This window comes from Lagopus leucura, unplaced genomic scaffold (genome assembly GCF_019238085.1).
Source record: "Lagopus leucura isolate 7727_CA_CO unplaced genomic scaffold, USGS_WTPT01 Super-Scaffold_100021, whole genome shotgun sequence".
NCBI lineage: Eukaryota > Metazoa > Chordata > Aves > Galliformes > Phasianidae > Lagopus > Lagopus leucura.
In genome coordinates, this window is record NW_024962274.1 from 8,129,321 (window position 1) to 8,156,122 (window position 26,802).

Sequence of the window (26,802 nt, forward strand, 5' to 3'; positions counted from 1 at the left end):
AATCTCAGCACATCAGATTGCCTTGTGGTTCTGGGGCACTGCTCAAACCGTACTGTGATAACTGAGGGTGCCTGAAACTCATCCTGTGAACACCCTGGTGTTTTCCTGACTCTCAGGGAGTTACCAGAGGCCCAGTGGTGCAGTGCCAGCCAAGGCCTTTCCAAAAAACCCAAAACCCTAAGTGTGGGGTACTGCCCTGTTAGTACATGCAGTGTTACCTTAAGGCTGTCTCTTGTGAGGGCCAAAGTTGTCTTTGTAAGGAAATGATACAGAGATGGCTTTAAACATGCACAGCGTTCTTACCGATGACTTTAAACACTGAAAAAGCCTTCCTTGTTGTGGGGGAGGCTGACAGTGCTTCACTGTAGTCAGACTTGCAACATGTTTGAAATTTCAAGTCCAGAAGTAGAATTATTTTTCAAGCCTGAGTTACATACAGCGAGTTGTAAGTAGTGTCACTTGGCAAATGCAGAAAGGGGGTCAGAGGAGGGATGGCTGCCCTCCCTAGAAATGAGGCTGGATTCAGTGCAGAAACAGGCAGTTCACACAGTGTTCTGTCCCTTCTGGGCTTGTTTTCTCATTGTTGGTTTTGTTTTTTTTTTTTTAATTTTATTTTTAAACACACTGGAGAATATTTAGGCTATCATCCCAGGATTTTTTTCCCACTGCCTGGAAGAATGTGTGTTGATGCTTAAATGAGAGTGACAGCGCCCACTTAATTGTGTTCAGACAGATTTTGGTAGTGCAGCACCTCCTGCACAGACTTTGCAGCATGTTTCCTGCAGCTGGCCCCCAACCTGCAGAGACTTGAGCCCAGCCACCCTCAGCACAGTGCATTGCTCAGATCTCATTTCATGTTTGTCTTCTCCACACGCAGCCCTTGGGTCTGATTCTCCCGTCTTCTAGCTTTTACAGCAGCGAAACACCATTAATTATGAGAATTTCAAGTTGCTGCTTAAATTTATGTTGGTGCTGATGTGAGAAGACTCGGCCTGTATGTTATTAAGCTGGTTTTATGAGAGTAGTGATCAGGCTGCTGAGTCATTATATCCATTTTACATTTTGAATTTTAATTGCTTTATGGAGCTTGTTAATTTTTGTTTAGTTTGCTGGTGGCTTATAAATGATTATCTTCTCTATCAAAAAATGCCGCCAGTTCTTTCATCACTGCTTCTGTATGGTTCGACGCTTCCTACAAATATTCAGGCAGGACTTTACTCTAGATAACTATTATACTGCAGCTTTGAAAATACTGGGCAGCTTTGTTTTGCCTTGTTTTCCTCTCCCTGTTACCAGGAACAGATATCACTCCAACAACATGAGTAACAATTGGAACTTCTCAAGAATCAGCTAACGTGGGAGCTAAAACCGCCCAGGTGATGCATTCATAAGCAGAAGCATATAAAGCCACATGAGAAGTCATTATGTCCACATTTTTAAGTCATTTGGAGGGGATGTATCACTGTTTATTTAAATACTCTTAGTGAAAAGCTGCTAGGAATACACAGCCTGTGTGTGGTATGCAGGTGACTCTGCGTGGGGGTTTCCAAAGGCAACTGTTCCCTGACGTTGCCCTACATGGGGACTTTGAGACTTTCATTTGTGGATTACTCACTGCCCCTCTGTATTGCACGTTCACCTCAGCTTTCTGAAAAATGCAGTGGCAAATCACACTGCACTAATGGAAAGTGCTGTGGCCTAGAAAACAGATTTTACTGCTGACAGAATGGGCTGATGAAGCCTGAGCTTGGAAGGTATGCTATTTTTGACTGAAAAGTGGTGCGTTCTGAAGGTTTGCTGAATGCAGTAATGTGATTTCATGTTCTTCTTTGTTAGTCATCGCTAGCTGCTGGGGATGGTAATGGATGCTCTTAATGTTCAACATTTAATCAGCTGAAGTATATGTCTGTCTGCTTTTCTTTCTCAGAATTTGAGAGGATTGTTATCAGTTTCGTATATTTTCTGAAAAGTCAAAAGCAGCTTAGAGAAGGTGAACAGAGATCTGTTAAATCCATTTTAGAAGCCTGTGAGTGCAAATGAGTGATTATGTGAAAAGAATTTGGTCTTTTCACCAGCTGAGGAGATGTCTGCAGTAACCATTGGCTTGTATTCTTTCTCCAACCTTGCCGTGACCATTTAATGAGGTCTGATTCAGACTAATTCCCACAATCTGTAGGTTTTATTCCCTGCTGAGACTGGAATATTTGGATGTCAACTCAGACATATATTTTTCTTTTTAATTAGCACATCTGATTTTTTTTTTTTTTCTCCAAGGCCACAACCTCTGTCCCAATCCAGGCAGGTGAAATTTCACAAGCGCTTTATCATTGCTCATACCTCAAGCATCCGGACACACCTTTCTAATTGTCATTTATATCCGCCTGTCATTGCCTCTGGCATTTGCTGAGTTCACATTTCCATGTGATTTACTGCAAAACATTTTGTTTAACAAATCACCAGCGCACACTGACAGGGAAGTCCCCCTCAAGAAGCTGAAATAATGATTGCTTTCATATTTGCTATCCTGAAATAGATTCTAAAAAATCAATCTGTCAGAATCCGCACTTTGGATTTTGCATACATGGAGAACTCTTGAAATGGGAAAACTCCGACCTTGAATCTGTGAGTGCTTTGAATTGTAAATGCTTTTTGTAATTTGCTGTGCATGTAGCAGGGTGGACGAGCTCAGAGGTAGCACAGTTAATCCCCAGTTGCAGGATTTTGAGTGCAGTTGGTTTCTGAGTCAGCGTCAACTCTGCAAATATTCAGGTAACTATGGAAGTATTTGGATGCTGAGACTGCTCCTTAGCAGTTCTGGGAGTGCTTTTAGTGGAACAGCCATCCCTTCTGTCCTGTGTACTCAGCATCTGGCTGCTCTCTGAGTATCCTGTATGTTGCAGAGACAGGAACCGTCCTGGGCCACTTCTGCCCATGGCATCTCACTGGGCATGCCATGGTGGGCCAGAGTGGGGTCAGGAATGGGTTTGGAGTGAGTCAGAGCCCTGGCCAGCAGGCTGCTGCCTCATCTCCATGGCTCGGGAGCATAGGGATGACACAGGCAGATCTTTAAGACCAAGGATGAGCCCAGTGCAAATGTTCCCACATGGTAGTGAGCTTCCTTGGTGTTTAGGGCAATCTGGGGTAGGGGAGTTCTAATTTAGACCTGGAATTTTCTCTACTTCTGTTATGTGTTAAACTTTATACCCTTCTGATGTCCTGAAATGACTGTGCAGGGGACAGGCATGTTTGTGTATTTCTGAGTAATGTCACTAAGTGTTCTCAATGTCTAAACCCACTTACTGTTGACAGAGGTGATTCATATGAGTCTTTTGAAAGATTGCTTATGTACCATGATGAGTTGGGCACAATTTAAAAAAACAGCTCAATTTAAGTGGCGCATTTGCAAAATGTAAGCAAATGCATAAAAATAAAACATGGTGAAATATCCATCCTCCCCTCCCCATGTTAGTGGCTGATCTCATGCATCCAGAGTTCAGCCTGGCATAGTGCAAATTTACTGGCCCATTAGTGGCTGCTATTTGAGTGCACCTTCACAAAGGAAAAATACATCTTGAGAATAAACTTGACACGTCAGACGCACCACAGCCAGAGCATTGCAGCCCTGCTTGTCCTTCACTGTGCTGCTCTACTGTCCCAAAATGCACAAAATACTTATTTTGGTTGATAGAAAATTCTTATTTGTGTGTTTGCATGTGTATTTCTTAACAACAGAATGAAAGCGAGGAAAAGTTTGTGCAGTGATTGCAAGTAAAGAACACAGAAAATCAGTATGTTGGTCTGAGCATTAGGATTCAAAAGAACAGGTTCTCCTGTGTTTTCCTGGTAGGGTAATATGGATTTTGGTAATGTAGTGATGCTGTTTGAAAACTGAAGCAAACAGTGGTCCTGTCTGGGGTACCTAACAAATTGATGGTGAGAATTGATGGTCTCCTCAGGATGGGTTTCTCTAGTTTGAGATGAACTGACAGATAGTAACAAACGGAGAGGAGGGGGAACATGTCTGCTTGGCTGAAGTTTGGAAGCAAAAGTTACTCTGTACATCTGTGACATGGGAAAGTGAATTGTGTGTGCGGAAAAGAGATGATGGCCTTGTGCACCCAGGTGTCTGTGTCATGTAGGTGTGATGTTACCTAATTGACAGTGCCTCAGTCTCCTGGGCTATCCAAGATGCAATTGGGATACTACTGATAGCATTCTGTTAATTGTCGAGGCAGAATTAAGTCTTGATATGATGCACTGAGACTAGATAAGTTGTGCTCGTGAGAGCCATGAACTGATAGAGCTTATCAGACCAGGGAGAGCGTGGCTGATGGGAAGGATGTGAGTCACGCACCGGCACGGAGCGCTGGGGCCTTGGCCAGACTCAGGGCCAGGTTTCTTTCCCAGAGTGAATTTTTGTGGCCTGGATTGAAGTCAGTGGTGCTTTTGGCCATTTCTAAACAGCTGCTGCTTACCGCAATGAATTTCTTTGTTTATTATCTTGTGCTCATCTACGTATTGTGTAGATATTTGAATTAATAGCTCAATTGTGTCAGCCACGAGGGCTTCTGAGCCAAAAATGTGATGTTATTGGTAAGCTTATTTGCCAGTAGTTCTGTAGGAGACGGATGCCTTTCCAGATTACAAGCAAAACTGTGTTCGTTTTGCCGCTTTCCCCTAATTGTCAGCCACGTGACATCACACCGCAATGGGACATGAGGCCTTTCTGCATCCCCATGATGTGGGTACAGGCCCTGCAGGCTGGCGCTGCCTGTCCCCATGTCGTGACTCAGGGCCTGGCCGCCACTCGGGCTGGGGCTGGCTCTAGTGCTCCATGGGAGCTCCTGCATGGCCTGGGGCCTTCCACAGGGGAGAGAGGCCTCTTGTTCCTTCAGTGGCACTGGCTGTTACTTCAGCTCCTGAGGAGCCATAGCTGCAGTGCTGGGGATACTGGGCTCTCTGCGGCCCAGCTCTTGGCCCTGCAAGCACTGCCCTCCTCTGCCCTTGCGCTGTAGTTGAAATCTCCCTGCCGCGCCCTGCAGTGCAACCTGCACCTCTGCTGCTCTCCTGGGGCTGTGGCTGTGCCTGGGCTGGCACGTCCTTCACATCATTGCGAGAGATGACCCCCAGCCAGAGGTCCTGCTGCTATTCGTGACCTGACGCTGCACCCCAGTGCTGTTGGTGATGTCTTTCTCCACAGGTGCTTCCCTCTCTTGCTTTTATTTGTTGGTGATAAAAGACTGTCACAGATAAATAGGCATGTTCTCACTTGACTTGATAATTTGCATGGCACTGCTGAAGGTGATTTATAATTTATACATGGAAAGGATTTGCTGATCTCATTAATAACTTTCCAAACATCCAGATAAACGTGCTATCTCTCTAAATCAAGTGAACTTGAAACAGCAAAGGTATTCACCTGCAAGGGCTTCTGGCACTCTGTTCTTTCCCAGACAAGAGGAGTTTGACAAAAGAATGTGGGAACTGCCAAAATCCGTTTCCCCTTGCAGCCACCAGATCACCCCAAGGTGGGGGATTCCACCTATTCTTGCTAAATTATTCCTCTCTTATTCTTTCTAAATTATTCCTCCCTACTGAAAGGCTCATTGACAGGAGCATACCCAGCTCCTTTGATTTTCAAACAGGGATGGTTTCACAGCTCCGAGCAATACAGCCTGTGCTGGTATTTCTCTGCCTTGCCCCTAACCATCCTGCCAGAGAGCAGGTAAACAGCTTCTGTGGGCTCCGTTTTCACTGTGAGAGGAGGGCAGAGGCAGCCCAGCAGATTCCCTGCTGAGTGTGCCACGCTGCTGCCGTGGGTTTGTTTCATCAGAAGTAATCACCTCTCTCACATGGATGCCTTGTTATCTGGAGATCTCAGGGTGCTCTGTACACACTCATTGCTTAATTAAACCTCACAACAGCTTTTCAGCGTTTCTATTGTGAATTTTATTGCTGCTTTATAAGTGCATAGACTGAGGCGGCGATATTGGGTTTATACTTTGGGTGTCTGTGAAGTTGTAGAGGTCAGTGAAGTGGTCCCAGAGGAGCAGCCTTGCTTTCCCCTCGATGCTGCTTTCTTACCACTACCTCCTACTGGAAGAGGGTGTGTGCATCCGTGATCCCCGGGGAGATGACCTGAAATTTACTTAGCAGATTGTGAGGCCAGATTTGCTGGAAAGCAAAAGAATGATGTTTTCTCTTCAAACGATGATACACATCATCACTATGGATGGAAGAGGAAGGTTAGGAAGCTGTGCTCAGTATCTGACAGAGCCAGGAACTGGAGTAAAGAGACCTACAGAAACCCTGCAGCCCTTGTAGCCATGAGATCACACATTGCTGAGAGGCGCCAGGCCTTAGGTGAGAACAAATGTAGAAGGTCAACTCCAAGATGCCTCTCTGTATATTGTATATTGTTTTCTGAATTGGATATGAGTTTGAAACAAATCCGTAACCTCATCTTCAGAATTGGGTAAAAAGAGGTATCTAGAGAAATGGTGGGAGTTTGAGTCATTCTTCTCTGCTTTCAAAAAATCTTTGGTAGAGAATGCCGAGTTCAAATAAGGTGCACTTGCACAGCAGCCGTTTTGGGCACTTCTGCAAAGTGTGATTGCATAGAATGGAGAAATGTACAGCTTGGGAAATCTAAGGAGAAAAGCACAAACAATTGAGCTGCTGTTTTCCTGTCTTGTTGAAATTAAGCTTCATGATAATCTTTGCATCAGTAATGAACTAGAAGTGGTCATGCACTCCAAACAGCAAAGGGCAAAGAAGAGAGAAGCAACTCATCAATGTATGACCCTCTCTAAAATGTCATGGGTAATCAAGTGTGAAGTACTTAATGGATCATGATTTGCACTGCACTATTTTGATTGATGTACTACTTAGTAGAGGATTGATAGTTTTTTACAGTGCTGTTGATGGGAGCCTCTCAGCAGTACCTCCTCTATTTCCTCTAGTGCTGGGGAAAGCCGAAGCAGCATCTGTTTGAAGCCATTGTGTTCCAGTGTCTTTGTGAAACGGTCAAAAATAGTGCAGAGTTGTTATCTTGCTTAGACCCTGATCTCATCAGAACTGTCTATATTTAGGCATCTTCCAAAACCTTTGTGTCAAGCAATTCTCTAGGAAGACAAAAATAGCTTTTTTTTTTTTTTTTTTTTTTTTAAACATGCTGTACGACCATTTAGAGAGGATGTGATGATTAAACCATATTAAGGCATCTTGCTGTAGCTCTAGAGCTATCAGCTTTCCGGTTAGCTGGGAGGACTTGGCTCCTGTGGTTGTGATAGGAGTTCAAACAGTAGCAGAAAACATTACAGCTCTGCTGCAGTGAGTGGCATTCCATTTGCACAAAGGAAACAGCATTAAAGGATTTATGTGCAGAATGAATCCACAAATTCTTGTCAATAGGAAATTCCTTGGAGGGGATTAATGCAATAATTACTTAAGGCAAATTGCAATGTCTCATTAGCATATATTATTAAATAATAGAAAATAACTTCTTATTTATCTTTAATGCCTTAATCAGTACTTATTTTCAGTGCAAAACTTCAGATGATGGCAGTTAGGAGCAAGCATATGTGTTAACTGGTGATGTTGGGGATACGTGATAGTAGTTTTAGGCCTTTCAGTGTCAAACTGTACAGCACTCTGTCTCAGGCTTTATCTAATTTAGGAAGTTTAATTGCCTTTTTACAGAGTTGTCAAGATTTAGGAGATGAGAGATAATCCCCCGCTGGCCGGACAGCGCTTCGAGATGGGGATCTCTGTTCCCATCAGCGCTTTTACACAGCTGGGGAGAGGAGCTTGTAAGCAGGATTAGGGCTTGTTAATGTGGAGATTCAGGGCAGTTAAACAGCTTTCACTGTATATTTTAACACTTCACTCATATTTTTTCTGTAAAATCTAGTCGCTTTAAACAAACAAAACCGTCATGCCATCATTCTTTTTATTTAAAAAAAAATATGAAAAAACCTCTTAAATGGACTTAAAATCTGTTAGTTTAGCGATTCTCCTCTTGCTGCTTCTGTTCAAGGAAGGCTGTCAACTTGTTTTTTTAATTGAGTAATTATTTGAAACTGATTAGTTGACTCATCTCCTAAATCTCCCAGCTTGCAGAAAGGTGATTAAACTTTCAAAACTGGATGAAGTCTGTGATAGAATGCAGTGACAGCATGAGCAGCTGGAGCTGGAGAGCACCCGGCGCTGAGCTCAGTACCATGTTAAAGGTGCTCTCAGCACTTGCACAGGCGTGCTGGCAACGCTAGGGTTGTCTGCACTGAACAAAGGAAGGCAGCCCAATTTCTGCATTAGAGAAAGACAGTATCTTGATTTAAACTCTTATTAATTCGTAAATTAATGAAAATTTGAATTTTTTATTAAAATCGTTGAGGTCTGGTTCCCCAGCTCAGCAGCACATCCTTGTGCATTAAATCTCCTGGGCGTCAGGAGCTGTGTGTGCCTGTCATTCTCTGCTGGGCCGGACGCATGGCTGTGGGCAGGGCAGGGCGTCCTGCAGCCCTGGCAGAGCAAGCAGCCCTTCCCATTTCCGCTGCCCGAACGCTGGCCGCTCCGCCTGTTATTGCCGGTCCTAGCAAACTTCTTCCTGCAGAGAGCAGAGCAGCCTGGGATTTTTGTTGCTCGTGGAAAGTGCTGACTTCTCACTAAGACAGGGTTTTTTGTTTTTTTTTTTTTTTTACCCAGTCCCTTCATCTCTAGCTTTCAATTTTTTTTTCTTGTTTTGATTTCAGATGAAACAAAAGGGCAGCAAATAGTGGGCTCCTTTTCCTTTTACAGTGCCTTGATAGAGACTTCCCAGCTGAACCTCCTAATGTGAGGCTGGAAGGTAGGCTGGGGAAAAAGTGGTGCCACTGCTGAGTGGCTCAGTGCCCAAGGAAGGGCTGAGGTCCTGAACACTTTCTTTGCCTTGGTTTTTGCTGGTTGGGTTGGCTGCCTGGCCTTCCAGGCCTGGAATTGTCACAGGGGCACCTGCGTATGTTAACAGGCATACATTGTACTGATGGGATGTGTCTGAGAGCACGAGGGCTTTGCCTGTTGACAGGGAGCAGCCATGCACTGACACCTTTGATGTGCTGTGGCAATTGGCAGCTGCAGTTAGAGGTCTGCGCCTCATCCCTTTTCTTCCAAGGATGCAGAAGGAGACCTTGGATGGTACTGGTGGTCCAATTCCATAGCAGAGATCTCCCTGGCTACCTGCTCCTCACATCTTTCAGCTTCTGCCAGGTGTAAGCAGGTGAGCTTCCTGTTCTCCAGGTGCAAAAACTGAACTATCCATCCACCAGTCACTGACACCATCCTTTGTCCTCACCTTGTGATGGGTTCAATCTAGGCTGAGCCAGCACAAGGAGGGAAACTGCTCCAAAGTCCCAAAATTGTCTTTAGCAAGAGTGTTTGTGCTTCTGCTTGTCATTCGTACAATAGAAAAATGGGCTTGGCGTGTGGAAATACTGCTGTGCTCATTGGAGAGGGGTTAAAGACGTGGAACTCTGTGTAGAATGTGTAGAAATGTGTAGAAATTATACAGTTGTTCTTAAAAGGAGGTAAAATAGGCAGTAAAGATGTTGCAGCATGAACATCAAAGGAATGTGACCTTACTTGGAAACATTATTTGGTAGGTTGCATCTAATTCTACAACCTGACTTGTAAGAAAGGCTGAAGAGAAGACACTTTTATTTTTTTTTTTTTCTTCCCCTCTGGCTTCTAAGGATCTTTATTTATCACCCTCAGGGGCATTACAGTGAGTAATTAGATTGGACCAGGAGAACGACTTAATTTTACAAGAAACTCATTAATTCATCCTATTTAAAATCTTCTCATTTCACCCAAAACCAATTATGCTTGTAGTGGCAATGATCTGGAAAGGCATTGTCTCGTAGGCATTAGGGGGGCCGTTGGGGCTCCCCTGGCATTCATGTTGGGGAGACAAGGGTGACTCCCTTTCTTTGACTTTTAGGTCAAAAGAACTAGTCGCTGGGACAGCTTGACAATTAGAAAACCCTGATGAGCATTTGGAACTCAAACAGCTGTACAATAACAGAGGAGTTCATGGTGCGGGGCACAAAGCTCATCAAAAGAGACTATCCAAACAATTGAGTTCTATAATTAACACACAAAAATCTGCTCAGAAATGGTAATAACAGTAAAAGAGAGCTGAGAAGATGCTGCCTACTTATGTGGCAGATGTGGTTTTGTTACAATCTGAGGGAGAAAATCCATCCTTTTAAAGAGTAGGAGGAACATTAGAGGGGGAAAATAAAAGTAACTTCTTATTCCTAAGGGTGCAATTAAAGCATGAGCTTAAAATATTTTCACACAGACAGGAGCCGTAGAAAAAATAACTGCTGACGACAAAACATATAATGTGCTATCAAAGTATTTGATACACACATTTCTTTTCAGTCTGAAACTTATAAGAAAAACACTGCTGTATTTTTTCTGAAATTATTTGTTTTGTCCTTCATTTAACCAGGAATATTATTCTTGGTTTTTTCCTCAAAGTTGGCTCCAGTGCCTTTCCACCCGCAGACTGTCAGCAGCATTACCCATGTGCCCAGTGGACACGGGAGCACCGTGAGCATCTCTCATCCACTGCTGACCCCATGGTGGCTCCGTCCAGGGGGAGCCCATCCCATGCAAAGCACCTCGATGGTGGCACATGCAGCACTGGGATTTGTAAGGGATGGCTCTGCAGCCCAGGCTGCATGTGCTCCATTTTCTTGAACAGCTTAAAATGCTGAAGGGGACTTTTCTCATTTTTATCCAGAAATCAGGGGAAAAAAGAATCAAAGTTTATTTTAAAATAGTTTTTAAAAATATTAATTCTTTTTAGTTGCAGTAAAATAGAAGTATGTGACTAGAACTCCATGCACTATGAAATCCTGAAATCGCTGCCTGAAATTTTCTAATGGAGAATTCAGCATTTGGCAAGAGCTTGCAAGCAGACTTTCTAGCCCACACATGTTTTTTCCTTTTAAAAAGAAAAGAAAAAAAGCCATAAAAACTAGAAAATCAGGTTTTAGTGAGAAAAATGAAGTTTGAAAAATGGCCTCAGAAAATTTACATGGAGATTGGACTGGAATTCCGTAATTCTTCTGAGCGCTTATTGCAGCTCTGACGGGTATCGGTTCGGTCATTTTTGTTTTAAAAAAGAACCCCTGTGGTGCTGGCTGGCACTGCTGGACAAATCCCGCCTGCCTTTAGGGGAAATAGAAATTAAATAGATTGTAACATGGCGACTCCAAGATATCAGCATGTTTATTTCAACCTGACGTCCATTTAGAGTCAATGAGATTTGTTCTAAAAGAAACGGTGAGCATTTTGATACTGAAAGTATTTTTCAGAATTTTCTTTGGATACAGTGCAGAGGGCCGTAACCTTGCTGTGGGTGAGGTGAATGGGAGAGAAGATGTCTGTTTGTTTTTCTTATTGTTGTTTCTTTAAGCTAACAGAAAGAGCTAATTAAGGCAAAGCTAAGGAACACAGTTTGTACAGCACACGTGAACTCATCTTCTCACATTGGAATGTTTTGAAAGCTGTGTAAGAGTGCTGCTCATGGCCCGCCTTGCCCTGCAAGCCCTTCCTAAGACAGCAGCTGGATGAAGATCTGCAGGCAGGCAGGATGTCCATGGAGCAGGTTCTGCACGGGCTGTGTGCTGGCCTCTGAGCCAGGGAGCTCCTAGGCAGCTCTTCTGCTGCCTGCCCTGGCTCTGCTGGTCATGGCTGCGGCTGTGGGGCTTTGTGTGGAGCTGCCCTAGCAGGATTAGATTTAACCAAGAAGTGACAGTGCCACCGAGCTCTGGGAGTAAAGACTTCTGCCTTAGTGCAGCGTGTTCTCTAATGCAGTTTTGTGCCACGTGCTGAAATGTGGTGAATCTCAGAGCACACGGAAGCAAGGAGAGCCGATGGCTCTGTGCAGCTGGAGCAAAATGGCTGTGTGCGCTTCAGAGCAGTCACTGCACTGGGAGAGCCTTCTTCAGGTCTTGAAATATTAATGATTGTGGCTTAATATAGTAGAAAGCAAAATACAGTGCTTCAAACAAAGGGGAAAAATCCTTGACTTACAGTCTGTTGACCTTGCAGTACCCACTGCATCCATCTATTACCTGTAAAGGGAGTGAGCAGAGGAAGGATCCTCAACCCTGCTCCGTTTTTCTACCTTTCCAGTAAAACACTGGAGTCAGTGCAGAGCTTGCAGCTGTGAACAACACCATCAGAGTGCTCTAATACTGGGGAAATGCAAAATGTAGCTCTTCATTTAATAACTTCTGTGAACAATCATGCTCATATTAAAATAATGTTAGAGTTCATGTGTTATTCTTTGAAACCCTTGAATAGCAGACGGAAGCAGTTAGTGTGCTCTCCACTTGGACTCCTGTTTCCCACTGTACTGACTGTGCTACTGGGCTGAGGCAGAAGAGCAGAACCAGGACTGAGATCTCAGCTCAGAACCAGCTGCTATTCAGCTGGCTGCAGGAGGGCTTGTAGCAATAGCACAGCTCGTTCACCACGTATTGCAGAGAATGGAAAATTAATTTCCTTTTCTTTTTTTTTTTTTTTTTTTTTTCCTTTTCCTGATCCATTCACTTCACAAGCAGGAGCCGTGGCTATGCCCAGCTGACAGGCTGTGCCCAGGGTTGTGCCGTGCTGGGGGCACGCTGCTTATTTGGCCCCACCACTCCTCCTGCCAGCACTACGGTTTCTGACTCTCCTTGAAGCCCCGGAGCCATTTGAAGCAGGGCCAGAAAGCACCTTGCGAGTTGAACCTTATCTAATTGTGCGATGTGTGTAAACTCCGGAAGCATAAATCTCAGTCATTTGAGCAGTGTGTTTTTATAAGATTCTCTGGTCCAGTGGCAGCCAAAGCGAGCAAAAGCGAGCCGGTCTCCCAGCGCTTCTGCAGATGGTGCACGGCACGTCGTAAAGTTAGGGCTCGTTAGGGAAATTCCAGAAATGGCTTTGGTTAATGAGGGAAGCAACTTGCTGGTTTATAAATGTGTTACTAAACCCCTCCCCGTTCCCAGTATGGACAGCTTCATTAAAGAAGGGGAAGGAAAGGAGAGCAGCTGATGGAAGGTGAGCAGGAGAAGGAGCCTGAGCTGGACAGGGCCGGGTGGGAACTGCGCACTGCATTGGGCAGGGAGACGGGACCGTGGCACTAGGGCAGTGATAAATGGCAACGTGTGAGGGGGACTTGGTGTTAGGGCAGCGATCAGTGGCCAAACATGAGTGGGAGTAGTGCAGCAAATGCCTGGAGCTACCTTTCCTTTGTACATGTTTGTGTACTTGCGTGTTTTCTCTTTGTCCGTAGTGCTGAAAGCAGGGTGGTGGTTGGCTTTTATCTCGAGCCAAGGGAGAAATTTCTGAGATGGCATACGCGTTAGCCACTGTTAAAATGTGTTATTAATGATACTAATGAGTTTTTTCCAAGTGATGTAAAAGTACCCATCCGTGTAAGCATTGCACTTACAAAGATGATGTCATGGAAAGCTTGCCAAGCCGCACATGGGACCTCATGCCAGTGGTGCAGTCAGTGATGAGTCCTGGCTTCGGGGAGGGGAGAGCACTGCTGATTTCCTCTGCTGGGGATCGGGAGCCAAATTAATTCTGCCTTTCCAGGAGGGAGATGAGCCATTTCCGGGCATGTCAGGCACATGGCCTCGCTGCCAATCACAGTGGGTTCCTGTCTTATTCCCTCTTAAAAATTGGCAGGGTCTGGCTGTCAGCTGCCATTCCTTAAGCGGTCATAGAATGAAGCAATTGCACCCTTTTGTTGCATGCTCTGGTGTCTGTGAATGCAGGTGGACGTGGGTTAAACAGCGTGCAGCTCCACAGTAAGCACAAAGAGGCAGCTGATTTTCTGGCAGCGTCAACACAAGTCCATAATTTTTTTTGCCATCTCCAAGCCAAGATGGCTCTTGTTGGAATTAGAAATTGGTATCTCCTGACATAGGAGTACTCATTAAGAGTATGATGATTTTAATTCTTCACCTGGGGCTAAGAGGACATCATTAGATCCTTTTGAAATGTCTCCTGCCTTGATTTTGAATAAGTAAGGCAGAGATTTATGGCCACAGTCTGGGCAAGTAACACTCTCCCTTCCTGTCCCTCTCTCTAGCTTGCAAAATCGGATACTACAAGGCGCTCTCGACAGATGTTGCGTGTGCCAAATGCCCGCCTCACAGCTACTCCATCTGGGAAGGCTCTACCTCCTGCACCTGCGATCGGGGCTTTTTCCGAGCTGAAAATGATGCTGCGTCCATGCCCTGCACTCGTAAGTTGGTATTTAAACACTTTCTTCCCTTTCCATCGCCTGTTTCTCATACTGCTTGGAGAGCTGTGTCTAAGAAGTCCTGCTTCTGATAGCAGTGTCCATTAGCTACTGCAGCTCTTTGCAGAGGAGGTTTGCATTTTGGATCACGCTTCTGGGAGAGAAAACACTGGTTTTCAGCCCTGAATTCCTAACAGTGATATGCTTGCACTGACCCTTGAGAGATTACAGTCTAAAGACTTGCAAGCTTCAGCAATGGAAGTAATTACAGGTCTTAATTTCCAGTCTGAGGACCTGTCTAGTAGATGACATCACTCTCCATATTTAAATTATTGGTATTTCTAGAAATTGTGACATCTTTTTTTTCATAATTATACGATAAGGAGTAAATATATAGTATTTATAACTTCATTAAATATCTAATTTGCACAAACTATTGCTGATGGCCCTTAGGAGTACAGGAGTGTTCCTCCAAAAGGCATGGTAATAAGAAATTTTAAACCATAATGAATAAAACCTCCCCAAAAGTATGGTTTACTTTATTCTTTGTATATAAATACATCCTTTGTATATAAATACATCATGCACAGCAAATGGAATTATGCTTCAGTTCCACCAGAACATTTTCAGCATGAGAAACAAAAGGCGTAGCACGCTGAGCACACCCGCCGAGTTACTGGAACAGCTCCTTGTCCTGTGTGTTGGTTAATGGGTTAGGCAGCCAAAGACCTGAGACTCTAGACATGCCCTGGTGTTAAATCGTGATCATCTACTGCCTTGGTTTTTGTTTCTGTAGGAGCAGAGTAGTTTGAAACCGTAAGTGAAAGGGCTGTATTTTACTGGGGGATATCCATGTGTGACTTTCTCTGAAAGCTATTGAAAATGCTTCCAGATTTTTGGAGTTCAACTGTATATTTATGTAGCGTGTGTGTCTGTGAGGGAAGGCTGAGATATTTCTTTTGTAACATTTTAATATATTCCAAATTCATTTTAGAGAGATGACTCACATTTGTTTCAATCTTAATTTCTCCCTTACAAGGCAGAAACAAACTATGTCCATAACTCAGCAGCACTCATCCCTTTCCCACACCCTGTGATTCCAGCTCTTCCTCAGTGATCTCCTTCCTTTCAGCTGGGAGTTTTGCTGGGTGGTGGCTGATCAGGTCTGGGTATAGTCAGGAGCAGCTGCTTTAGCTTAGTAGGAAAGCAGAGAAGTCCCTGTATCTCTTGCCAAAAGCTGATTGGGGATAGAAGTCTAGCTGTGATGTGAAACCTCACTGAAGTTGAGTGGGATCGTGCTTTTTGTAATACTGTTTACACTAGAAGATTTCAAACTTGACCGTTTTGATAGGGAAAATGTCTTTAGCAACAATAAAACTATTGTTCAGAAGATACACTCTAAATAGCATTATACCAGCAAAAATTTTCTCATAAAGCTCTGGTTGTAGCAGCTGACATACTGACCAAATAAAAATCAAATTAGGAATCAGCTGGTTGAATTTAAATAGGCACGTGTGGGACTGAAGTATGAGGAGAGAGCAAAATAATTCCAGATGGGGGAATTGTGAGCAAATGACATGTATGTTTGCTTACATTGCAAAATGTACTCTTGCAAGCCTAGCCTTTTTTTGTCAAGTCTTGGACTTGCTTCTGGCAGCCTTCCCCCTTCTGGTATTTGGAGGTCAGTCAAAGTTGAGGTCCCCTGTCTTGGTCTTCTATAGTGAAAATATGGAGAGTGCAAAAGAGAGGGCAAGGGCCTGGTGTTGGCCACAGTCTTCATCTCTGCAGATGTGATGTGCAGGGAGGCAAGCCAACAGCACAGTCCCACGGCCGCCTGGCCCTGGGAAGCAGGCCTGTCTCTGGACATTTCATAGCTCTGAATTTTCACCAATAGCTTAAGAGCTGCTTTTTCTGTGATCCAACATGAAGTAAGACTCAGAAGTTATTTTGGAGCTGGCTGGTGGGGCTGCTTTGCTCACTCACACCTTCTCTTCATTGCTGGAGCGTGGCTGTGGTGGTGGCAACTGTGCAGGCCCTGGGTGCAGCCCCTGGGGCCTTGTACAAGAATGGGGTCAGGAGGCTCCTGGAGGGCCATCCTTTGCCACACCAAGTTGCCTTATTCCCACGGGTTTTAGGCAAGTGCCAGGAACCATTGGAAAGGCCTGTGTTGAAGGAAGGCCCTCCGGAAGAAACTCCCTGTTTGTCTGCCTCTCCTGACAAGATGTGGAGACAGAAGGGACCGTCAACATCAAAAGTTCTTTCAGATAGATTCAGACTCTAATCAGTTCTTACCAGTTGGTTAAACCAGGTGACAAACCCAATTCCCTTGTGCTGACAGCCATAATAATCAGGCACCTTCTTTGTTCATTATGCTCTCTTTAACCCTGGTATTCTCATTCGGCCCTGCATTTAGTAATCGCTCAGTGTGACGGCACACTAATGAAGAAATAAAACACAGTATCAGAGATCCATTCTTTTAGCAAAAAGATAGACTGTGCTCCACTGGCTTGTAAAATCAGCTTTCTGTTCACTTGGAGAGCTATTAGACCAGGTGAATAAAAGTAACATTAGGTAATTTGGAGACAACACCTGGAATGGACAGAGGATTGATCCTTTCTTTCTTATTTCTAAACAGTTTTTAAGATGAAGAACTTCAGGCTTCTTAGGATGTGTTTTTGTAAAACTTTGACCCTTGGCTATTGATTTCCTTTGCTAATAGGCTGGCTGGCCTCGTCGTTTATCTTGCCTTCTAGGTTGGGTGAGGAGGACTGTTATGACTTTCCATTAGGCTGTCTGTGCCAGTGGATGGCAGGGAATTGGTGAATTCCCTTTCCTTTCCTTTCCTTTCCTTCCTCACAGCTCGCATGGTATGTACTAAGCAGCTCCTCCTTCCTGATGTGCTGGTCAGAGGAGGTGCTTCAGAGTTTCCTGGTTCCAGAGCACCACTATCTGACATTTCTATCCATTGTTGAGTTGTAAAAACTGTGCTTAACCTTCAGTTCAGTCAGGCATCCAATCTAAACAAATAGCTGAAGCTCTCTGTTTAGCATTCTTCTCTGTTTAGCTCTGCTGAAGTGAGTGGTTATGTCTGCCCTAAATCTCCTACAAGAAAGGGCAGAATGTGGCTGGATGTGAGTGTAAGAGACAGTGGGCTGTGTCGGAAAGCCAGGCAGGCATAGACACTCTGACTTGCACATACTTAACTGATGCCTCTTTTCCCTCACGCTTCCCTCATGGGAATAATAATCATTGTGTCTGTCACCACCAAGCTGCAGAGCCGCCCTGGATCTGCCTCATTGACCTGTGCTGGGAGTTTAGACTTTGAATGCTGAAGCACAGTGGACTTGTCAGCTGTGTGCTTGGGCGTGGAGGTGGTTATGATTGACCTCGGGTTCACTTGAGCACAAACTGTGGCAAACACAGAAATTCTCCCTTTTGGAAGCATTGCAGAAGTTGCCTTAGGGCAAATATTCAAACCTTCTTTGTATTTTAGTACTTGCTGAGGGAATGGGCCTTTCATAAGGTTAGCAGTCCAATGGGGAATAAACTGCCTTACCAGGACACAGATCCATAAGGCTGATTAACAGTCAGTCTCAATCATGATCCTCATTCTGGACTTTCTGTAAAGATGTGGCAGCGAGACTCCCTGAATCGCAGCCTGATGCAGGCAGGTGCACTTCCCACCCAGACTAATGGGTGTTGGTCCCACGTCCCCACTGTTAATGAGTCAGGTTCTCAAACTGTTTCTTAACAAACAATGCTTACATTATGAGCAAATATGGGATGGTTTTGTATTGTTTATATTGTCTGTTCAATTCTGATTATTAATGACTTTTAATTGGGAGCCCTCTACAAAATAGAGATTACCAGGCTGTCCAGCTTGAAATTTGTCTCAGTAAGTGACCCTGAAACATTTAGTCTGTTGTTCCACCCAAACAGTCACTGGTTGATTGGTATTTTGGCGTGCCCTGAAATATTTCTGAAACCGTTGCATTTAAGACAGTTTATACCAGAGAAGCTTAGAGATAATGAGGGTAAATTCAGTGAGATGCATGAGAAAAGTGCCTGCTTTAAAAGGGCTTTCTCCAGCTCAGGTTAGGAAATCGAAGAACCTGACTTGAAACAGCAAACATCACTTAGTTGTCTTTACATTCGCCTCTTCTAATTGAATTTAGCACAGTGCTGTATTTCCTCCAGAAAGTATATTGTTTTTAAATTACCATTTCAGTGCTATTACTCAAGGCCCCGGCTTCTAATGTTTTCTGACAGTTATCAGCGTAATGAACCATAATGAAATGATGAGCAATCTACAGTGGAAACTCGATGTGGATTCCACTAGAGCTGTGTGACTGTTGTTAAAATTTGAATGCACATTAAAATAACACTGTCCTTACTTGTTCCCAAGGTTGGGGTTTTAAAAAAGGTCGGAAAGGTCTCAACACTTTGATTTCATAAATGTTAGTCTAATACATGCCCTGAGCTCAGTCTTCTGTGGCACATAATTTATCTAAGAGAGAAATATTTGACCTGCATTTTCAAAAAAGAGTGAATTTACCTACCTAATAACTGTGCTTGTGAAGGAGTGATTACACAGGAGCTGATTATTTGAGCATATGTTTATTATGGTTGCTTAGACTTTTAAATAAACAAATGTGCCCTTTTCCTACAGCTTAACTCGTGCCTCTTCTGAATTTTGAAACGTACACTGATTATCACTGTTCTGGCTTTTATATAGAAGAGTACGAAAGTGGGACACAGCGCACTGCCCTGTGGTGGCTGGTATGCTGTAGGTAGTTGTGTACTGACTGTGCCATGCTTTCTCCCCAGGACGCTTCTTCGGCACTGAGTCAGTCTAAGCCATGACATAGAAGCCCGCTCTCTGTAATGTGAAATATCTGCCAAAGCAGTCTCTGTTCTTCTGATACAAAATTTATGGCATAATAATTCTTCTGCACCTTTCTATCTATTCTCACGTTTGTTAAATTATTTCATTCCTAAAGCATCATAGAAGATTGTTCGTTATGTAAGCAGCATGTCAGAATGTCTTGTAAGGTACAGTATGGCAGCTGCAGCATCAGAGCGGTGGGTAGACAGCATGGAGACAGTGATTTTTCCTCTCCAGGTGTGCTGGGGAAATAGTTCCTCAGTTGCTGCCAGAGAGGAAGGGCTTTTGGCTGACAGGGATCCCAAAGGAAAAGGCTCTTTTCTTTCGTCTGTGGAGACAGACTGGGGGAATCAAGAAACCACTGCGTAAGGAGAAGTGGTTAAAGAGAGGAGACGGGAGTAATTTGACAATGTGTGTTTATAATCAGTAAGCTTAAATTCATCATTCCTTTAAATACAGCAACTGTTTATTAGCTGTCTTCTGATTTTCTCTCTCCAGAGCCTTAAATTAACTGAGATGTTTATTCAATTAAGCGGGGGCTTTGATTTGGTTAGTCAGGACCCAGTTCTGTAGAGTCAGTGGAGTAAATTAGAGGACTACCAAGGTAAGAAATCCAGCAGTTGGGCCAGTGACAAAATGACATATTTCTCTGGTTGGATTTCTTCCCTGTCAAACTGTCAGACAACCTTCTGGTATTCACAGTAGAGTTTTTCTTTTTATCTTGAAAGAATGAGTGGACACATGGGATGTTGTCTGCATCGCAGCATACCAGAGAAGACACGATAATGTGTCAGAGTACGTGGTGCTGCACAGGGTTCTTACAAGGCAGTTTTTGGAAGAGAAGCTCTGAGCCCACAGAATGGCACCTGCGAGCATCAGTTTTCCCACACTCTGCCAGCAGTAACTGGACCTCTTTGCTTAACTCCCTTCTGGAGAGAAGAGGAAATATCCATTGCATTGTTCTCTGTGGTAAGAAAACAAAGCCTATTGTGAAGCTGGTAACCAGGGTTCTTTGGCAGCTAAGTAGGAAATTGTACATGCCAATAAAATGGGCATTTTATCACTGGCACTGGCCCAGGATCCCTAGCTTGGCAGAACTCCCATTAAAGTCAAAGGAGTCTTGCCCGAGTAAATAAATTAAGAATTGTTTACCAAATCAGATGCCTTATTAAAACCCCATTGTAATGCTAAACATGCACAGAAAGGAGAAGAGACAGGGAAAGGAGCAGATGACTGATATTTCAAGTGGCTGCTGTGTCTTGTGGACTGTTGACTTTGGTCTCACGGGTTCTAAGAACACCTGATCTATAATGATAAATGATTGGGAACAGCTAGGCAGACAAGAAGCGTTGGTGCTTGTATAAACTGGCCACAGGAACAGGAGACCTATCCACAACTGCTGAAAGAAGCAATTAGTGGTCACAACGTATACAACTGTGACAGGAAAGTGTGTGCTTTATTTCTGAGCCCAAACTTACACGGCCCAGGAGTTTACTCTGCATTATAACTTGACATTCAGATGGGTGAAGATCAACAACTAAGACTTATCTGAAGGGCTTCACAGCTCACACACTGAAGCTTTATTGACAGCTCCACAGTTGTCCATGTTTAATGAGGCCTGATGAAATGGAAAAAGGAGGCCAAGGTGCTTTTTCTTGAAGCTGTGCCTGGCACTGCTTTGCCAGATGTTTTAGTGAGGCAACTTAAAGAGTCTAAAGACATCGATCCTTTAGTAATTGCTTTCTTTGCATTCACTCTAAAAATAGTAAGCTCTTTATTTCACACTCAGCCCTGCCTACAGGGAGACAAATTTTCAGATCATGATTGAGTTATGATATTGATTAGAATCATTAAAGGCTATCTGTACAGTAATGGCGTCGGGAGGTCACATGGAGAGCAGCAGTGGTCATGTTGGCTGACAGGAGAGCTGAAAGCCCTCGCGCAGCCGCAGCGCCCAAGTACTTCAGGTAACCCTTCAGAGACACTTGATGTACTTCAAGTGGCATTTCATTGCTCTCTGTATATGTACTCCAGAGTTCTTCGGAGTTGTTCATTGTATGGATCTTTTCTTCTTTGCACCTCTGTATTTGTCCCCTTTATTCTTGCTGTGCTGTACACAAAAGCTGCCTCTCAGATCTTGTACAGCAGAGACGTGCTAAACTTTTCACTGCTTCCGATGCCACATTTCCAGTTAGGCTTTCCTGCCATTAGACAGTTGGAAGCTTACTTTCCTGTGCCTGCTGTTCCTGTAATTCATCAAAGACTTAACTTTTAACAGCTTGTCTGTAGAATAACTAAGGCCAAGCTGCTGATTCAAATCAGCCCGTTCGTACTAGACTGCTTTTACGGTACAGTGAATTGTAGCAGTCTGTTCTGTTGTATGAATCTTGTTTGTTTTTTAGCAAATTAGCTCAAGGTTTCTGAATATCCCAACTTCCCTTTGAGATCATTGGAGATGCAGAGGGTCAGCATCTCTCTGAAGCAGGCTCATGAAGAGGATGCTTTTGTCAGCCTTGGTAGGAAGCCGTTGAAGCTTACTGCCCTGTCTGACTGATTAACAAACACGTCATTGGCACTGTGCTGCATTTAGCAGTATGTTTATAGGGTTTTTCTGTTTGAGGGTGAAGTGAGAAAGCTTCCAACTGTAGCAGGCTATCGTCTTATTTTATTGTTTGTTAGAATAATTTTTAAACCATATCAAGCTAAGGTCTGCTTTTTCTGCCTCAAAAAGAGTGATATTTTCTTCAAGGAGAGTATGGGAATGGTTAAAGAAGATTAAAGTCTTTTCTACATGCTTGAGGTTTTCTGATGTCTGGTGGGAATTGCCAATGAAGCTTCCTTCCGATTTCACACTGTCAGGCAAATGCAGACTGAATGCAGGGTGACAACCCACTTGAAAATAATTATCCATTGCCCTGGCTGCAGAGGCATCCGTTACCCGATAGAGAAATGTGCTTTTACACACATGCACACGCAGACTGAATTATTTTTTTAATCATTTTCTCCTTCTAGGGCTAAAAAACCTCATCCTGCTCGTTACCATCCGCATACATATCTTTTGAAAGCATCTTCCTTTTTAAAAAGGGTTACATTTTAAATGCACTGATCTGGTGACTGGCAGGATGCTCATAATGAAGGCTTGCTTCTTTAGGGTATGTACTTGAAATATCTCCATTAGCACTTCCTTGGAAAGTGTGGGTTTAAGCTTGTGTTTTTAAAAATGTTCTCCCACAGATATATCTTTCAACGTAATAAATATTAACCGTACCATAGGTTAATAGTACATAAATGTGGTTACAGTCCAAATACTGATAATATCAGTGTAGCCTTTACTGGGTAATGTTGCTGCCAAAACGATCCACTGCCACCCTCAGTGACTGAGGATGGAGTGGCACGAAGAAAGGGGCTCCTGGCACAGAGCTCTGCCAGGGACAGCTGGGACAGTTATGCCTGGCTAGGGAGACCTTTGTTCTCAGTGTCATCAGAGTGGGTCTCTTAAAGTCCTAAATTTCCTTTCAAGGCAGTATGTGTCAGAACCCTGTGCTGAGGTGCTTTTTGGTTTGTTTTGTGGTGTTTTTCCTATTTCTACCTGACACAGCAGCTTATTGTGGTTACTCAGGTCCATTAAAATTGGCCAGACTGAAGCCCACTGCTTTCATCTTCAATGCTTTGTTTATGGGGCATCTTAGAATAGGAGCAACAAACTTTTATTCATCTGCAGCTTTAGTGAGCAAAGGCCTCTGCAAGCTGCTCTGAATGCCTGCCCAGCATTTGGGGCTGCTTTTTTCAGCAGTGGGCTTCTGGCTTCAGTCAGCCTGGGGCAGTGAGGAGCATGTCTGGTCATACTGTGGGACAGCAGAGTCTCTCAGGAGCTGTTTTGCCTGGAATCATTTATTTCTCTTCTCCTTTCACAGCCCTTTAATCCACGCCTTCTAACCATACACTGTTGCTGAACTAAATTAACTGGTTTAGTGAAGACAGTATTCTCTATGTCAAACAAGTCTGTCTGGTCTGGATGTAGAAAACTGTAATTGAATTTACTATATACACCCACAGAGGCTTTCAGAGAAGCACCGTGCTGGGCAGATCAGTAATAAAAAAGGAAGATGTAAAACCAGTGATATTAAAACCTTTGCCATAGCCATTTGAGTGGAGTTCCCCAGCACAGCACACCTGCAGCTCGGCCCTCAGATCGTAGGGCAGCTGTTTCTGTGGGCTTGGCTGCAGCAGGCAGGGCAGTGGCGGTGTGCCTGGCAGGCTGTGCCTTCTGTCTGGGGGCTCACAGCAGCAGCAGCAGTCCCAGCACAGTGGCATGAGCAGTCTGTCGGGCAGGATGCTCTGTGCTTCAGCCTAGTGGCTCGGTGGGGCTCACTGCGTGTGGTACTTTCCTTTTGTGGGTGAGGTTGATCCCTGAGGGCATCTGTTCTGAAATCTGAACACAATTCTCATGGAAATGATCAGTCCAAAGAAACGGCCTGTGCCGCATGGGTGCTCCCTCAGTCCCGCAGAGAGGAGCTGGGCTTCTGGCAGGGCCACCCTGGGCTCATCGCACCACTTGGGCCCTGCTGTGAGACAAGGAAGCTCCTGCAGCCTGCCCGGGGAGGCCTGTCATCCACAGAGATGGCACGGATAAGGTAGCATGGGGAGGTGTCTTGTGATCTGGCAGGAAGCAGGGAGCCGGTCTGGTGATGATTCCTATCTTTGTCAGGGATTTCGACAGCCTTGTATCAGCCTTGCAGGGGCTTGCAGGAGGCCTTTGGCTGGGAGTGGGACCTGAGCGCCTTGTAGGAATGGAGGGAGGGTAGCAGATAGTGGCAGATGGAAAATGCAGCCTGAGATTGTAGTAAGGGTGCTAAAATGCATCAGCCCTTTTAGTACAAATCAGTGCTTGTGCTGTTAACTCCTTAAAAACTGTACTCTTCCTGAATACTCGTTTGATGGGGGTACAGTATTGCCAGCTGGCCAAATCTGTCTGTCATTAAAGAGACAGACAAATAGATGCAAAGCCTATAGCTTGTTGCAGCAAGAGAAAGCCAAACACAATCTGCATTGCACAACGCATTTAAGTAAATCTAATAGGAGGGTTGAGGAAGATAGCAAGATTAGCTTGACAAAGGTTTGTTGCTAAACAGACTCTTCAGTTCCCCAAGCACAGACACACTGAACTTGCTCCACCCCAGGCCTTCCATTTGCTTCGTGGCTCAGCTTATTTTGATGGCTTTATTGTGAAGCAAGGTTTGTGAGTTCTAAAAGGGGAATAAAGTGAAAAACCTCTGTCCTCTCTGTTCCCCTGTGCCTGCTTGCGGTGCTGGTGAATGGGCAGCTGAAGGATCCTGCTCTCAGTCAACCGTGCTCATACCCTGTTCTCTTTGTGATCCCCAGGTCCCTCTCTGTATGTCCCTCATGCAGGTCCCTCTCAGTGCTGCTTTGCGGCTGCCTGCAGCCTCCCACGGCCACGAAAGGGTTTTCCTCTCCTCTGGCAGCGTCTCTGTTGTCAGAAACAAAGCAAATCCTGATCACTATTGAAGGAGCAGATACGCCCTGTGTTTCAACATCTGAAACCAGGCCCATCAATCTGAAACTGTTCCCCACTCCCAGTGCCAACAGCTCCATTAACAACTGTGCTCCAGAAAGAAAGGAAATTGCTTTTCCCCTCGCTGCCATGTCAGCCCACCATTTGGAAACTCCCCCGCATCTTCCTTTTCATGCTGGAGGTGGTGCGCTCATCTCTGTGACCTGCAAGCATCTGCTTCCCTGGCTTTCCGCTTCGCTGCGTCTCTGTTTAGACACTGCTATGCCCTGTCCCACATACTAATTACTGACTTTTTGCTTCTGAGGAGCTTGATTCATTCTGGCACATTTTCCCACGTGAAACTGGACCTAGAGCCTTGGAAAATATCTTAATGGACACCAGAGTAAGTCTGAGATTAACCCCAAATTGGCTGCTGTGTCTGAGCTAACAGGCACGTCTTTAGGACTGTGAGCGTGGCAACTCCCAGGGTGCAGAGCCTGGCCCTAGAGCAGTCCCAGCTGTGGCAGTGCAGTAGCAGCAAGGTAACATTCTGCACGAAAAAGCTCTTTGCTTTTTCCCATCTGAGTCTCGCTATGTAGTAGCTGCTTTTTGCATACTGGGGTTTTGTCCCTGGATGTCCTCAGCGTTGCTGGTGCAGAGACCAAAATTGAGGCTTGCAGCCCAGTGGTGCTGTAGCAGGGGCTGTCCCTGTTGCAGGGGTTGGGCTGTGGTATGTCTGCTCATGGCAGTAAATCTGCCTTACAGCCCTGGCTAGCCCAGAGACTGTACTTCAAAGGTTTGGCAGGAAGGGAGGATTTCTCTCCTCTCAAAATGAATATATTAATTTTGTATTTGTGAAGTTGAGCACAGAGAAGCGATCCTTGCTCAGCTGCTCTTGCAGCAGAAGCTTTCATCTAGGCACTGATGATAAGTAGTAGGTACATTTGACCTCTGTGTAATTTAAGACTTTTTCCTTACCTACATGCCTCTCCCCAAATCCAAATACTGCGTCCAGTTAACATGTGTTAGGTCCTGGCAGCTTCAAGCAGGGGCCCAAGGACATGATGCAGCCCTCAAAGCCTCCCCCTCTGCATTGTGCTCAGAGCTCAGCTTCCTTGTAGCTGCTGATGAACCTAGGCAGCCACAATTCGTCTTCACCACCATTACCTTTTGATGGCTTGACCTCCTTGCTGCTACACTTGAGTCACTTTATGATTTCAGCAGGATTTCACTATTATTTATTCAGTTTCCAGTTAAGCCTCTTGGATGCTTTTGTACCTTTGACATATGAGAGATTGAGATTAATTTATTTATGTGGTTAATCAGACTATTGGTGCTACCTATTTTTTTTTCTTCTCAATTTCTTAACATTGGATGAATAATAAGAATTGAAAATCTGGAATGAAACTTGTAAGAACTTTGCTTCCTTTCTGCCAGCAGATCTAGTTGAACACTTTTGAATTCCAACCACCAATAATATTTTGAAAAATTTAAGAAGCTTTCATAAGCTCTCCAGTATCTTGAATGAAAACTTAATTTGTGACTTCCTACAAAATTACTTCCTGTATTTTACTGGCAGTAACACCCGCATTTACAGCTCCAACTGTGCATAATGACTAAGGATTGCCATCTTCACTGCAGTCTGGTTTGGATGGTTACGTTCTGCCTGCTTCATTCTCTCTCTGTTCCATTTCTGTTGGGTACTGTATTTTACCTTGTGTCCTGTCCCATAGTACTGTGTGTGTAGTTCAGAGAGCCATTGTGCTCAGTCCCAGACGGGGCTGCGTTTTGATGGCTGCGGAGCTTTTTGTGTTGTATAAAATCCTTCATCTGTTTCACGGGGTTGCCAGGAATCATTCTTGTTAAATTTAAGGATAGAAAAATGTGTCTCACCTCAACTGTATTGAAATTAGATCGAGGATCACAGGATTAGCTCTTCTGCATTTTTAATGTACTTATTGGTTCGGAGCCTGTGGGGATTGAAGCATATAAATGAGGTTTGTGCCTGTGCCTGGGCTGTGAAGCAGCCGGTGGTGCTGGGCTGGTCAGAGCGGCCGTTTCCATTGCAGTGGGCCTCTGCCCCACACCTGGCTCAGACCCACTGTATGAGGAGTG

The 26,802-nt window shown here is 44.5% G+C and overlaps 1 protein-coding gene and 1 long non-coding RNA gene across 6 annotated transcripts in view; both read left to right on the top strand.

The window, feature by feature from the left end:
• Positions 1–26,802, top strand: part of EPHA4 (EPH receptor A4) — a 202,412-nt gene that overhangs the window by 130,837 nt on the left and 44,773 nt on the right. For all 5 annotated transcript variants that reach the window (XM_042878583.1, XM_042878587.1, XM_042878586.1 and 2 more), the window contains one exon: positions 14,138–14,293. In XM_042878583.1, the coding sequence (XP_042734517.1) occupies positions 14,138–14,293 (156 nt within the window). The remainder of the gene's footprint in view (positions 1–14,137; positions 14,294–26,802) is intronic.
• Positions 8,761–10,580, top strand: LOC122184057. Its single transcript, XR_006180471.1, has 3 exons — positions 8,761–8,848; positions 9,152–9,256; positions 10,522–10,580. It is a non-coding gene; the product is annotated as an uncharacterized LOC122184057 (long non-coding RNA).